The 14,202-nt window shown below is 40.8% G+C and overlaps 1 protein-coding gene across 1 annotated transcript in view; it reads left to right on the forward strand.

Moving 5' to 3' along the window:
- The first annotated feature begins 1 nt into the window (after position 1).
- The window catches only part of ift80 (intraflagellar transport 80 homolog (Chlamydomonas)), a 43,612-nt gene continuing 29,411 nt past the window's right edge, over positions 2–14,202 (forward strand). The window contains exons 1-8 of the mRNA XM_054793401.1: positions 2–246; positions 395–453; positions 735–958; positions 2,445–2,555; positions 2,660–2,728; positions 6,279–6,388; positions 9,444–9,533; positions 9,609–9,746. Of these exons, the coding sequence (XP_054649376.1) occupies positions 419–453; positions 735–958; positions 2,445–2,555; positions 2,660–2,728; positions 6,279–6,388; positions 9,444–9,533; positions 9,609–9,746 (777 nt within the window). The 5' untranslated portion in view covers positions 2–246; positions 395–418. The remainder of the gene's footprint in view (positions 247–394; positions 454–734; positions 959–2,444; positions 2,556–2,659; positions 2,729–6,278; positions 6,389–9,443; positions 9,534–9,608; positions 9,747–14,202) is intronic.

The raw sequence follows: 14,202 nt of genomic DNA on the forward strand, positions 1-14,202 counted from the left end.
ACCCAGATTTGGGGCTACCAGCGAGTAGCTTCCATAGCAAGCGGAATTGCATGTTAGCAAAGGAACAAGCTCGCTTTATTGGCCGCTGTGGGTATATGTGACTCCGGGGAACGGACCGCAGGGCAAGGGCGACGTTTTATTTTTATTTTTTAAAGATGGCCATTTTAATAGGAAGACAGCGGTAACGTTAGCATAGCGTCACGGCGGAGACTCCACACACATAAGAGATATTCGCAACAGAGTCAGGTAACGTAGCAACCACGCCGCTGTCATCCAAACAACCTCACCGTTTTTGGCTACTTCTACTCGTTTTCTTCTGATATAACCTTAATTGTTATGCCGTGGTAGCTAACATGCTGTCAGTAAATGTCTGCTCAATTGTCTATTTTTACAGGAATCAGCATCACCGACTCCTACAATGCGATTAAAAACATCCCTACTAAAGGAACCTAAACATATCCTTTATGATTCCTTTATGCATACTGTATGTGTTCAGCGTCAAATTGTTATGTAGTTCTGAACCAGCAGTACATAATTCAGCATTATTAATCTCCTGGGTTTGAGAGGCATGCTTGAAAATAATCCAAAATAAATACAATTTATCTCTGCATCATCAAGGTAAAGGGGAGACTTTGATGGTTACTCCAGATGTAAAAATGTTTTAGCTGTAGACGAATGATACTTTTAATCATCCTGACTGAATGTGATTTGACCGTTTTCCTTAATTTTAGCCCACATAGGGAACTAGTGAGTTGTATTGGCTGGACTACAGCGGATGAGTTGTACTCCTGCAGTGATGATCACCAGATCCTCAGGTGGAACCTTCTGACCAATGAGACCAGCCTGGTGGTCAAATTACCAGAAGACTTCTACCCCATAGACCTGCACTGGTTTCCCAAGACTGTCGGCGGCAAGAAGCAGACTTCGGCTGAGATCTTTGTGCTAACCAGCACTGACGGCAAGTCATTTTTCATCCATCTATCCATTTTCTGTACTGCTTGACCTCATTATGGTTACAGGTGAGGTGGAGTCTATCTCAGGATAAATCCTGGTCTGGTCATCAGTCAATCACAGGGCGCATATAGACAACCATTCACACTCATATTCACACCTATGGACAATTCAAGAGTCTCCAGTTAGCCTAACAGGGATGTTTTTGTGATGTGGGAGGAAGATTGAGACCCTGGAGAAACTTGTGTAAGCATGGGGAGAGTTTGCAAACTTCACACAGAGATGTTTGAACCCTCGATCTCCCGCCAACTGTGAGGCTGACATGCCAACAAGTAGGCCATCGTGCAGCCCGTCTTTATTCGTATTTCCTAAATGTTTTGGTATAAGTGTGTAACATTGTTATTTTTGGTTCTCAGGAATGAAAAGTAAGAATATGACTCATATTAGCAAAACATTGTAATAATAAATAGTACAACAGATTTTTAAAAGATTTTTTTAAAAGAATACCTGCTTGATGATAGATAAAATAAAATAAAATGAAATAAAATAAAATAAAAACTGCAGCATTTTACCACAACAGTCAGTCCCAATGAATATTGACAATGATGATTAAATATGATGTTTTAGTTAGGCTTTGTGGTTGAACAGTCCAGTGTTTAAATTACACTTCTGTGTTGGATTATACTGTAAAAGGCATATGACAGCACAGGCTCTGTTCAGTCTGCATCAGCAACACGCACACACAGAATGTGGATGCACTTTTATGTCAGGCAATACAGTATGTGGTCAGAATACTAATAGCAGTGTAGGCTTGCATAAAAGCGCAACCCCCCTAAAACTGAGGCAGCAATTTTCTCTGGCACACCAGTGAGTAATGAAAAGTCAGCAGCCTTCTTTTTCTTTCTGACTTTGTTCCCAATCTCCCTTTTTAAATTTTTCATAAGCTGCTTAATGAGTGTACATCCCCCCCCGAGATAGGAAACAAAACAGCCTGCTTTTCATTACCTATATATTTGTATGTCTAACAGGTTAACGTCATGCTTGCTTGTCATCCTCACAACCAGCTTGGTCAGTAACATGCACTTTTGGTAATGAGAGAGCGAGAGCAGTGGAATGAGGATTTGTAGTCTTAAGGCCACCAGAAATCACGCAGAGCTCTGAATTTATTAATATACATTGCCACAAAGTGTATGTTTACTTAGCCTTTTTTATTACCATCTCCACGCCAGAGCATCAGTTGCCTTGTGCACCCAAAAAAATCCCTAGTTCCACTTGCATAAACCCACTAGCCTTGAGTATTATTTAGCTCTGAGAAAATCAAACTTTCTTTAGCTATGTTTTTAACTGTAATACAATTTGCACGTTTGCTAAGCACTGCTTGTTTGGCTGAATGACCTGCTAAAATAAAACATTTTTGTCAGTTTGTTCTCTATCCCAAACGAAAGATTTTGTGCAAGACAGGCCTCAAGACAGGCCTATTTTTGTCTTTACAGGGAAGTTCCACCTTGTCTCCAAGACAGGGCGCATTGAGAAGAGTGTCGATGCTCACAAAGGAGCAGTTTTAGCAGGCCGATGGAACCATGACGGGACTGCCCTTGTCACGGGTACGTATGGACTTCTATTAAAGTATCTAACATACATACTGGTTGATGTGTTGCCAGATTGAAAAAACTTAAAAATGTTTCCTTCCCATACGGCGACCACTTAGCTGGAGAAGATGGACAGATCAAGAACTGGTCGAAAAGTGGAATGCTGCGTTCAACACTAGCCACCCAAGGTAAGATAAGCGAATTGTTGAAATGCAATAAGAAAAATAGGGATGCATGATAACTATCGGACCGATAATTATTGGGCAGATAAGAGGAATTATGATGTCATACCGATAAATCTGATAAGATTTAAAATAGGGCTGTCAAATGATTACAATTTTTAATCAAATTAATCAGTTTTCAAATGAATTAATTGATTATTCACCATTTGCAACTATGTGTGAAATATGCCCATTTTTACTGTATTTTATGAACAGAAAGATTAATGGCAGGACATGAACTGTATATACAGTATTAACAGCTCCAAATGAACGGAAAATTTAAATCACACGTCTGAAAATCTATTTGCTTCACACTATTCTCCTTATAAGCAACAGAAAATTTGAATTACACATTAAGAAGTGTTATTATTACCAATGTGACGTTGCGTTCAAAGACACCATGTAATTTATGTCGCATTCACATGTTTTGAGTGTATATGTATTTTCTAGGATTTTGGAGCGTACTTATATGCATCAAATTGTACTTCTTACTTTAGTAAGTGATAAGAATATCCACTGATTGTTTTTCTTTGTCTTTCTGTTTATTTAGACGACACATACACGCATAATAATGATGTTGTTGTGATGTTCAAAGTGTCCGGGAATGCATTTCCTGGTAATCTAGTGACAATGAAGAAATGTAATTTGTAGGCTGAACGGACTAGAGACGTGATTGTGAGTTGGTGATAAATATATGGTGTTAAAATTGTATTGATGTTGATGTGTTCAGGTCAAAATAATGTTATATAAGAGTGTCAGATTATGTGTGACAATTGCTGCACCTGCTTCCAACGATGACGAGCATAGATGTCATCCTTTTCAAACACTCCTGGTGGCAACATTTGTTCTGTCTTGAGCAGAGGTAAACGATTAAGGGTTAACACCTCCAAGGATCTGTGGATGCTGTCTTAATCGGACGGCTGTGAACTGCTTCAACTTCACAGAATATGGTTAACAAGGCTTCTTCATCCAGGCTCTGAGTCTTCAAGATGAAATTAAGTACTTTACAAACTGTTCTGATCAGTCTTTTTCATGTACCTCCACGATGTGATGCAGCTAGGGTGTTGAAAACTCATTTGGCGTTTTTTTGCAAGAGCATGTTGCTTGGGTTCAACTTCTCGAATGGCTAACTTCAAATCACGCTCAGCGGCCACAGTTTGTAGCATTGTCCGAGCTAATTTCTCCTCTCAGACCATTGATGAAAGAATCTGCATCTAATAATGACAAACGCTCAAGATGTCCGGCTTGTATGGCCAGACATGTAAAAATGAGTTCATAACTCTTTACCATAGATCGTCCATGCTTGATCGCAAATGGCCCAAAACAATCCAAACCAACCCGACTTAAAGTTTATTTTTCTGGAGTAATTTTATTCTGAGAAAGGTATGACATTCTTTAATGGTCAGGTGTAGAATCAGTCGAGGACAAATGACTCACTCAGCCAAAACCTTTCTAATCGCAACACAAGCTCCTGGTATCCAATATTTCTGACACAGGTGAGAAAGCATGTGGCTATGGCCTGCGTGACCAGTTTCTTGGTGTATGTAATGAAGAATCAGACTAGAGATGTGTAGGTCTTTAGCCAATATAACTGGATGTTTCGCTTCAACTGGCATGGCTGCCCTACTAATCTTCCCCCCAACCCTAATAAGACCACCATCCAGAATTGGATTTAGCTTTTAGAGGTGACTTGTTCACTTTGCGCACTCTCATTTCTCCGATTTTAGCCAACTCTTCAGAAAATCTTGTTCTCTGACAAAAACGGATTACAGCCCTCTCTGCCTCCACCATATCCTCCACTGATGGGATCACCCTGCAACCATAATCCAAAACACCTGCTGGTCGTGCCAGTGCGCTCTGGCGAATAAGCAGACACCACACCCAAAGTGCCACCCAACACACCCACACGCACACACACCCCTCAGGGAAGAAACATGACAGACGTAAGTGTGGCTCCTACAGGTAGATGTCATGATATTTGGATAAGCCAAATCTACAGGTACAGTTTGTCAAACCCAACCTTGTTTGAGTTGTTTTTACCTCCAGGTGTGCACAAACTACAGTTAAATCTAAATGTAAAAAAACCCAAAAATGATATAAAAAGTTGTTTATCAGTATCGATCTTGAGAAGCAGGAAATTATCTATATTGATATTGGTTTGAAAACATTTCTTTTGTGCACCCCTAATGGATAAAATGCCTCACTCCTTGATGACTTCTAAATGGAGGCATAGCCTTCGAGGAAATGGCAACGAATGCTTGAAGACGCTTTTTAACATTCTTAACTGCATCTGTAGAGTATAGGAATATGTACAAATTAGTAATGTATGTGCCTGAGAGATGAATTTCTTCACAGCTCACTTTGCAGTGTGCATACTGTACATTTTTGGTTATTGTTGCTTTAGTCATATTGTACTGAGCAGACAGAAGAACAATTTTGTGTACAGTTTTTGTAACCATGCTGTCCTTAAATGTCCGCAGTGCCATTTCTGTTTTTTCTTCTGGTTTTCCTTTTTGCCTTCACATCACAAAATGCCAAAGGAAAAGCAAAACACTTGTTGATTCAATCCTCTCTTTTATTTAGTCGTTGAAATGCATCCTGCTGTTTGAGATGTGTATTGAGTTGTATTAAAAGCTCCTCCTAAAGATTATCCATGAGTGATACATTTCTCCATCCACTATTCATTACAGATGGCTCCCTTGTTAACTAATCCACTTTTTGGCTTATTAATTATTAATAGTCGGAGGCTTTTTTGGAAATGGATGGCACACTCCATGTTGAATGAGAAAGCTGACAAAGGGAAATGGCAAATTCAGATCCACTATGTGGGAAGAGTTTTCCCTTTAAGGGTTTGTTTGCGGAATGATCTGCTGGGTAGTGGGATGCTGAACAGACCCACAATGTGTAAAACACCTGGATAGAGTAGCATAGCCGCAGAGACGTGCCTTCATCAACTTGGCTTGCAGATCACTGCAGGTGTTGCTGCTGTACTTGGGCCCCCAAAAACACACACGTGTGCCACAGAAGCTGGCTGTGGTACATCACGGTGTTTGCCTTGACCCATTTTTTCTCAGAGCTCACGCTCGTTGAAGATGTTTAAAACAAGCAAGGAGGAGGAGCTTGGCGCAGCTCCTCTCGTTGCCTTTTGTCAGATTTTCAGATCATGTGACTGGTTGGCATTTGTGAGAAACCGCAGGCACCTGGAGTGGGGTTAAATGTCAGCCCACACTGCACATGTGCGTCCCCACAACCCTAACTAGTAAACATGCACACACATTTGCGTCTCTTCTACAGAGGTTAGGCAGCTTTGCACAGCTGGTATGCCTTCAATAGGCTGAATGATGAGGAGAAGAACTATAGGGAGAGTGTAGTACTTTCTGAGAGGAAGGAATAATTCTCCTTCACTAAATCCGTGTATAAGAAGTGTATACATATACACTGTACCCATCAATCTATATAGTTACATCTGTTGGGTTGAAAGTTAATCCAAATTTTGCCATTTTTGTTTTTCTTCCAGCATCTCCTGTATATTCTGTGGCTTGGGGCCCAGACTCTGAGAGGATCCTCTACACATCAGGTCGACACCTGGTCATCAAGCCTCTGCAACCTAGCGCTAAAGTGATACAGGTATGCAAACTCAATGTGTGTGACATTTTTCTGAAGTTTAGGTTTTAGCAAATAGATATCTTTAAAAGATTAATATAAAAGCAATACCTTTTATATACTGTGGCACCTTATGGCCCTGTCACACCTTGACGATTTAGCCAGCGCATGCCCGACGTAATCATTTTGATGGCATACGTTGAACTGTCGACGTTTTTTTCAATTTTGGGCGTATACATAGTGTATTCATAACGAGTTCGACGTATACATGACGTATTAGTAACTTATATAGAACGTTTCTAGAACTTATAGACAACTTATACCAACTAATGCGTAGCGTGTTGCCGGCGTTTACAACTTATGCCCAACGCCAGTCTAACTTATGCAAACCGCATGGCAGCGTATGGCCGACGATCACGTGCCGTAGCCTATAAAAAGGCTGCCACTTGATGACTCAAATCATAACCTCACTAGGCATCGCAGTGTCAATATCACCATCATGCCGAAGAAAATTTCGAAGACCGCTGCCAAGAAGTATCAGGGCAGTGACGGAGGGCGAGGACGTGGACCTAAGAAGGATCCATCACCACCCACAGCCTCCCCCTCCCACTCTCACTCTGATGGAGATGACGCAGGTTCTAACGCCTCTCAGGCATCGTCAATGGTATCGGAAGCTGCTTCCCCAGTGGCCTCCTTCTCCTCTCAGTCAACCCTTGCCAAGAAGAGAGCCAAGAAGACACAGTTTTGTCTCAATTAGTTGATATTATCTTGATATATTACGACTGCGTAACTTACAAATAACGTGTGTGAACGGGCGTCAACGATCGCATAACTTATTGCCCGCGTATGCGGGACGTATAAATCATACGTTGACATACGTCGAAAAGTTTTGTGCATGCGCAAAATTTTTGGACGACTTGGATGTACTACGACGTATGCCGGCATGCTTCAGCGTGCTCAAAACTTACCCATAACTTATTCGACGTATGTAAGCGTATTGGCCAAATTTTTCATTCGTAGGCGTACGCTGGCTAAATCGTCAAGGTGTGACAGAGCCATTAAAAATGTAGACCTGGTGCTGGAATTTAGTCACAAGTTTAGTAAGCTGTTTTTTGTTTGTAGCTTCAATGCCCCTATGTACTGTATATGTATATCTAGGCCTGTCTCCGACAGTGTGTGGCCTCAAGAAGTGCTGTTGTGCTGTTTATCCACTTTTTACCAATACTCTAACTCTGCACTTGTCCAAAGTAATAGATAGCCATAGGTTGGTGCATGTGCTGAAGAAAAACAAAATGATCAAACTTATAGCTTGCACTGCTGTAGCTGACTGACAGATAGTTGGCAGATCTCCAGGTTTTATTTTAAGAAGGGTAGCAAAGCCTGCAAGTTAGTTGTTTGTTTTGAACAAGGGTGGGATTCTACCCAGGGTTAATAAGGTAATGATTAAGAATAATTTTTTGGGCTTCCATTGTATTTGATATTGTCGGCCATAATTTTAGTGTTGTGTTTTGTGTTTCTTGTTGGTGATGTCAGGATCTCTTCACTATTACGCATAATGAACAGAAAACCATCATGCATATAGTGTGTATACAGTATGTAAAAGCATTTTGTAAGTGCTCTTTTTCAAGAATCACGTTGAAGATCTGTGGATTGACAGTACAATGGATCTTCTCTCCCCATATTCACGATTCAGCAGTCGAGCCCCCGCACATTTGCAGATTTTTGGTCAAAATACATTTTCAAAATTTTTGTATTTAGAAATTTTATCCCTGAAAATATGTTGTTTTTTGCAGAAAACATATCTTTATTACCCAAGTTGTTTATTCACAAATACGTGATGATAATAAAGCATAAAATGGACAGAATAATAGTACAACATACAGTACAGGATACACATACGTAGGGATGGGTACCAAAAACGGTACTTTTATAGGCACTGACCGAATTCCGTCGGTACTATTGAACACTGATTCACGTAAAATCAAAAGGTACCGTGTTTCAGTACTATAACGCGGTGGAGTGTCATGGCACCACTCTTAACAACATTCAGTTCACAAGAGAAGAAGACAAAGCCAGAGGCAGGCGGCAATGTTTACACCAACACATAAATGAAAATTAACTTAATAATTTTGTATGCCTCAATATATTGCCATGCGCATGTGTTTGTTTTCCTCTATCTCGCCTTCAAACAGGAAGGAAGAGACTTCACTCTGTGAATTGGTTTCAGCACTTTGGCGTGTTTGTTTCATAGTTTGTTTGTTTCAAAAAATTTACCGCACAATAAATAAAAACGAATTCTGTAATTTTGCCCGCCTCGATATATTCACATGGGCATGCTGTTTTCCCCCCTCTCACTCTACCAAACAGGCTGGATGGCAAGAGAGTTCACTCTGTGCATCTGTCTCAACACCTGGTCACGTTGGTTCTGTAGCAGAATGAACAAAGTGAGTGAACTCTCCTGTCAGTCATTCAGTCTCTTTGTCCCAGTGGGGTGAGACGGGGCGCTAACGAGTATACACACACAGTGCTGCAAGTGATCGTCATAAGGCGTAACAAGCAAGCAAACGCAAATGGGGTTCCAGAGACAGTGCAGTTACTTCGAGGGTCACGGCACACAGACTACAGTGATTTGAAGCCATAGCCATGTGAAAATGTACTGCAAAAATATTAAATCAACAGCGGAAATGGTGTTGAATACTTTCTTTGTGCCTGTTGTGTATAAAACACAATCTGTAAATTTCAGCCCGTTTGCGCATCCTCATTTTGTGAGATGAAAAAGTTTGTGAGAAAGACAAATAAATAATGGATCTTGCTTCTCAGCTGCCGTAGTTCTTCAAGCAGAACACCTCTTGCGCACCAAACACATTTTGCTGCATCTGCCTAATGACAATTAGGGTTCAGGACCTGAATCTAGTCTAATAATTATAACACTTTTATTGCAAATGTTGATCCAAAATTGGCGGATAACGTTAACATCAAGCTAGCGGGAGTTCGTGCTATTTGTGGATGGTCTCGGAAGGTAACCCCCACGAATAGCGAGGATCTGCTGCATTACTGAGTTGTCTCTGTCACTTTCTAGTGGAAGGCGCACAATGGGGTCATTCTAAAGGTGGACTGGAACTCAGTCAATGACCTCATACTGTCGGGAGGAGAGGACTGTAAATATAAAGTAAGCATACTAGAACTTAATGTGTGCCGCTTTTTGTTGTTGCACCTTCAAAAATCCCATGTGCCTCTTCAACAGGTGTGGGACAGCTTTGGCCGCCTGCTTTATTCCTCGCTGTCACATGACTACCCAGTCACCTCCTTGTCCTGGGCTCCAGATGGAGAAGTGTTTGCAGTGGGCTCCTTCAACACGCTGCGACTCTGTGACAAGACCGGGGTAAGAACAACTATTTTACCACCTATCTAATAGCAAATAAAACTCACACTAGAGGAGTCATACCCTCAAATTTTTCCAACTTTTCCACCAGATATGTTTTGCTGATTATGGCATGTTTTGTCTTTATGACCCAAACATTTTGAAGTGCTTTGAATTGAGGGCAAACAATAGCAGCTGATATTGAGAATGTGCATTCCATCATTCATATCATGATTTTTGTGTGCCTAGAACGCAGGTCACAGTTATTTGGTTCATGTTAACATTTTTGCATTTGTAATAGTACTTCAATACTGTATATGGGCTAAAAATGGTATTGCTTTCATCAGGTTTGACAAAATTATTAAAATATGTTCACATACATCCAATATAATTTAAAAAGGTTATTGTTTTATACTACTAATTATTATATGGCACATCTACACTATGCAGACAAGACTTCTGGATATATTGATATATTGTACTTTTTTTTAAATACACAGTATCATAAAAAAATGGAGGGTTGTGGGTTACATTGTGGTCATCTACAACTATGTACAGTATTTGGAATTTAGTGGTTATAGCTTGGGGTAAGGGTAAGGGCATATTTTTACACATTCAATCCCAGCCATTTTTCAAAAGACAACCCTTTCAGTACCGGCCAGTGTATGTAGACGATTTTGACTGATCTTTCAAGACACACAGAATATTGTGTTCTATGGTTATATAAACATGGACCCTACAAAAAGAAATATTAGACTCTCGTCTTTCATCAGAAAAATAACATTTGTGTCTACCTTTTTCCGTTCTTTAGTAATCAGCAGTAGAACAATGGTACGTTTCAGGAAAATAGTCAGTTCCTGGCTAGAAAAGGGAGAAAACCAGCTTTTTGTGAAAAGCATACAATTCAAGCATAACTTTAACTTTGACACTAATATTTTTTGCTTTTGTGACAGCTCAACTATCTAAACAACTATACCACAACATAAACAACACAAAAAAGGGTTATTTTACATAAAAATAATTTATTTACAAATACACCATGAACTTTTTACAATTTTCACATTTGGAACTGAAACATGCGTGCGCATCTGTGTTCACTTGTGTGCGTGCCTGTGCACGCTTGTGTGTGCGCGTGTGCATATGTTAAAATGATCGTAACCTTCTGCACGCTACAATCCTCCATCCTCTCTTACGTCCTCCTTCCTGTCATGTGTGATTTCCCCTTCGCTTGATCTCTGCCAAGTTCTTATCAAATGCACTTCTTCCATCTTGTGGCCATTTGTATGGTTTAAAAGTGCTCTGAAGTGAAATGTATCAGTGGAGAGTTGCGTCATGCCTCCTGTGCAAAAAAACTTAAAAGACGTATAAATACGTTGTGGGGATCGGGCGTTCGGATTTATAAAAACGTCTATGGTATTGAATGAGTTAAATTAACTCCCCCAAAATTGTTGTTGTGTGTATTATCTACACCGTTTCCAGTGTGTCACAAAAGTGAGTACACCCCTCACATTTCTAAATAGCTGGCAACACAAGTGAGTAAGATAATTGTGTCTTGCCTACAGTCAAGCATGGTGGTGTAACATCATAGTCTCGGGCTGCATGAGTGCTGCGTGCACTGGGAGCTGTGGATCATTGAGGGAAACACAAATCCCAACATATTATGTGATTTTTCTGATGTAAATCTATTCTGTAAGTAGAGGTCTGCTACTCCCGGGTTACGTTTTGAGACTACCCCCGAATACCAAATAAGTGTGAGTAGTTGAGATGCCCATAAAAATGTCTATTTTTGACAATCTAATAAGGCCTCGAATATGCTGCTGCATCGAGGCACCACTGTACAACATACCGGCTCGCTTCTCCCAATCTAAACCCTCTTTTGACGTTATGTTAACATTTGCAATAAAAGTGACTGTTGTAATGATTAGATTCAACTACAGAGCAGTCCTTGTTCCAATGGCCGTTGTTTGCCACATACACAGAAGGTTAAAAAGCTAAATGTATAGAAGCACAATCCAGGGTTAAGTCTTAAAATATGCCTATGCCTCATCAGAAAATGATAATGAAAGCTGATCAATAGAACAGATAACACGGGCTGATGGCAGCAGGGGCTTTTGTTGTGCTGATAATCCTCCTGATCAGAGCAGCCAGTTGAAAGAAGGGTGCAGCAACTAGCAAGAATACACAAATGACAGAGGTTTTGCAGCACTCATATGTGTTTTGACCTGGACACGCTGCGCTGGATGATGATGTCACTAAGTGTCACTGCTACTGGACCCTAAACTACCATCAAGAAGCGTACAAAACGTCCTTACTTTGTATATATAGAAATGTTTAATTTCTATAGTATTGTCTCTTGAGAAGACATACTATAATCAAAATGGTTGCTGAAATATGAGGCGTGTATTCGGTTTTTAGCATATCCTGTTCAGTGTCACAGATAGGATGCTAGAGTCTATCCCAACTGATGTTGGGCAAGAGGCAGGACTCTACAAACTATAGTACTTTTTGTGCAAAATGCTATTAAATGCTCATGAAAGCAGGGTGCATTAAAACTATAAACAGGCAGTGTTGAATAGAATTTATGCCGTTATTTTTTGCAGTGATCCAATTCAGCAACCACATAAACAAAGCCATAATAAGGAGTTTCTCTTATTCTGGCTTTGTTTATGTGGTTGATCTGTTCCATTCTTTGCCCGTTGCGGCACTTGCCTTACTTCGGTGTGCCTTGGTGAAGAGGATTATGGCCCTACCCTGCTTGAACTGGAGGAAGGGTACGCTTGCCTTCTCCTCCCTAAAGCTCCTCTGAGACTCTGTGTACTGTAGCGTGGCGTGGGAGGCTTGCCGAAGGAGGAGGAGTGGGAATTAAGGAGAGAAAAAAATAGTAGATCTCGCCACCTTGGTGCCTTTTTATTGTGTGAATTCAGCCACAATAACTATGGTTGTGAGTTTACACAGAAACGCAGACCTGTTTGAGTGCCATGCCTTGTTTGCTGTGCTCCCATAAGGGTTAAGCAGCTGCTAAACTTTTTTTTCCAGTTAGTACTAGCGTGACTAATGGTAAGGAGTTTCATTCTGTATCTGATACAATGAAACCTTGCACTTTAACTATGACTGCTGGCTCAGCAGGATCAACACTCTACGTTTAACCCCTTCACCTCCTGTCCAACTTGACTCTCCTCTTACCCTGAATACTCGCTCCTCCTTCTTATTATCGCACTCGTGTTCGTGTGTGTGCGAGAGAGAGAGAGAAGTTTACATTGAGGATAAAGTGCACACAAGTCGACAAAAATCTTTAACTACATGATGGTTGTTATGTGTTTGGGACTTGCTTGAGATTTTGTGTGTGTCTGTGTGTGGAGTTTATTTCTCTTCACGGGAGTTTTAACAAGACATGACACAAAGAGGTTCACTGTCCCTTTTAACAAGATTTGGGAGAAACAATAAGTCAGTGTCTGTGTGACTTCCATAGTATACGCATGTGCCCGCATGCCTGCCTGCGTGCGTGCGCAGCCGCTGTCGTGCAAATGTGCCTGCGAGACAGCAGTCTATTTACGAGGCGCTTGCAGCTGGTGTCTAGCGTCTGGACCCTGTCACGATCCCTGACACTGCCACTGGCTAACAAGTAGGACTCATTGTGCCAGGCAATCTCCCTCTTGCATCCCACCCCCCTCATTCGTTCTCCCTCCACTACGCTTTTTTTTCTTCTTTTCCTCACTCAACTGTACGACCATGCCATAAATCTAATTTCTGTTTAGTTTAGGTATTTTATGATTCGTTTACGCTGCGCAGTCTTTAGGTTTTACAAGAGCCTGGTTTATCATGACAAATGATTTTTCTTTTACTGTGAGGAATTCCCAATCTGGAAAAAATGTCAACTTCTGTACCCAGTCTGTCCAGTTGTTTTGTGGTGCATTTGTATAAAATACAGTGAAACCACCAACATTATTAACTGTCATACAAGTTTCCAGATTGTACCACTTTAGGAGCATTTGAATTTAAAGGTTCCACGGTACAAGAATGTCTAAACCCAAGGATTCAATGCCATTGCACCACATGATGGAAGTAAAAACAGATTTACAGTACAGTATCTCACGAGAGAGCACCCCCTTCACATTTCAGCAGTCATTTTTTATTACATTATATCTTCCCAAGGGACAATGTTATAGAAAGTAAACTTGGATATACTTTAGAGTAGTTAGTAAACACAAACACACACACAGCCATTATTGTCTAAATAGCTGGCAACACAAGTGAGTACCAAGATAATTGTGTCTTGCCTGTAGTCAAGCATGGTGGTGGTAGCATCATGGTCTGCGGCTGCATGAGTGCTGCCGGCACTGCAGAGCGGCAGTTCATTGAGGGAAATATGAAGTAGACATGTACTGGGACTAGGGTACCATAATGACACCGGTCCCGACCTAAAGTGTAGTAACCACACCGAAAACTTAAGTAGATATCACTGTAAATTTAATAGTAA

Source organism: Dunckerocampus dactyliophorus, chromosome 12, assembly GCF_027744805.1.
Source record: "Dunckerocampus dactyliophorus isolate RoL2022-P2 chromosome 12, RoL_Ddac_1.1, whole genome shotgun sequence".
NCBI classification, from domain to species: Eukaryota; Metazoa; Chordata; class Actinopteri; order Syngnathiformes; family Syngnathidae; genus Dunckerocampus; species Dunckerocampus dactyliophorus.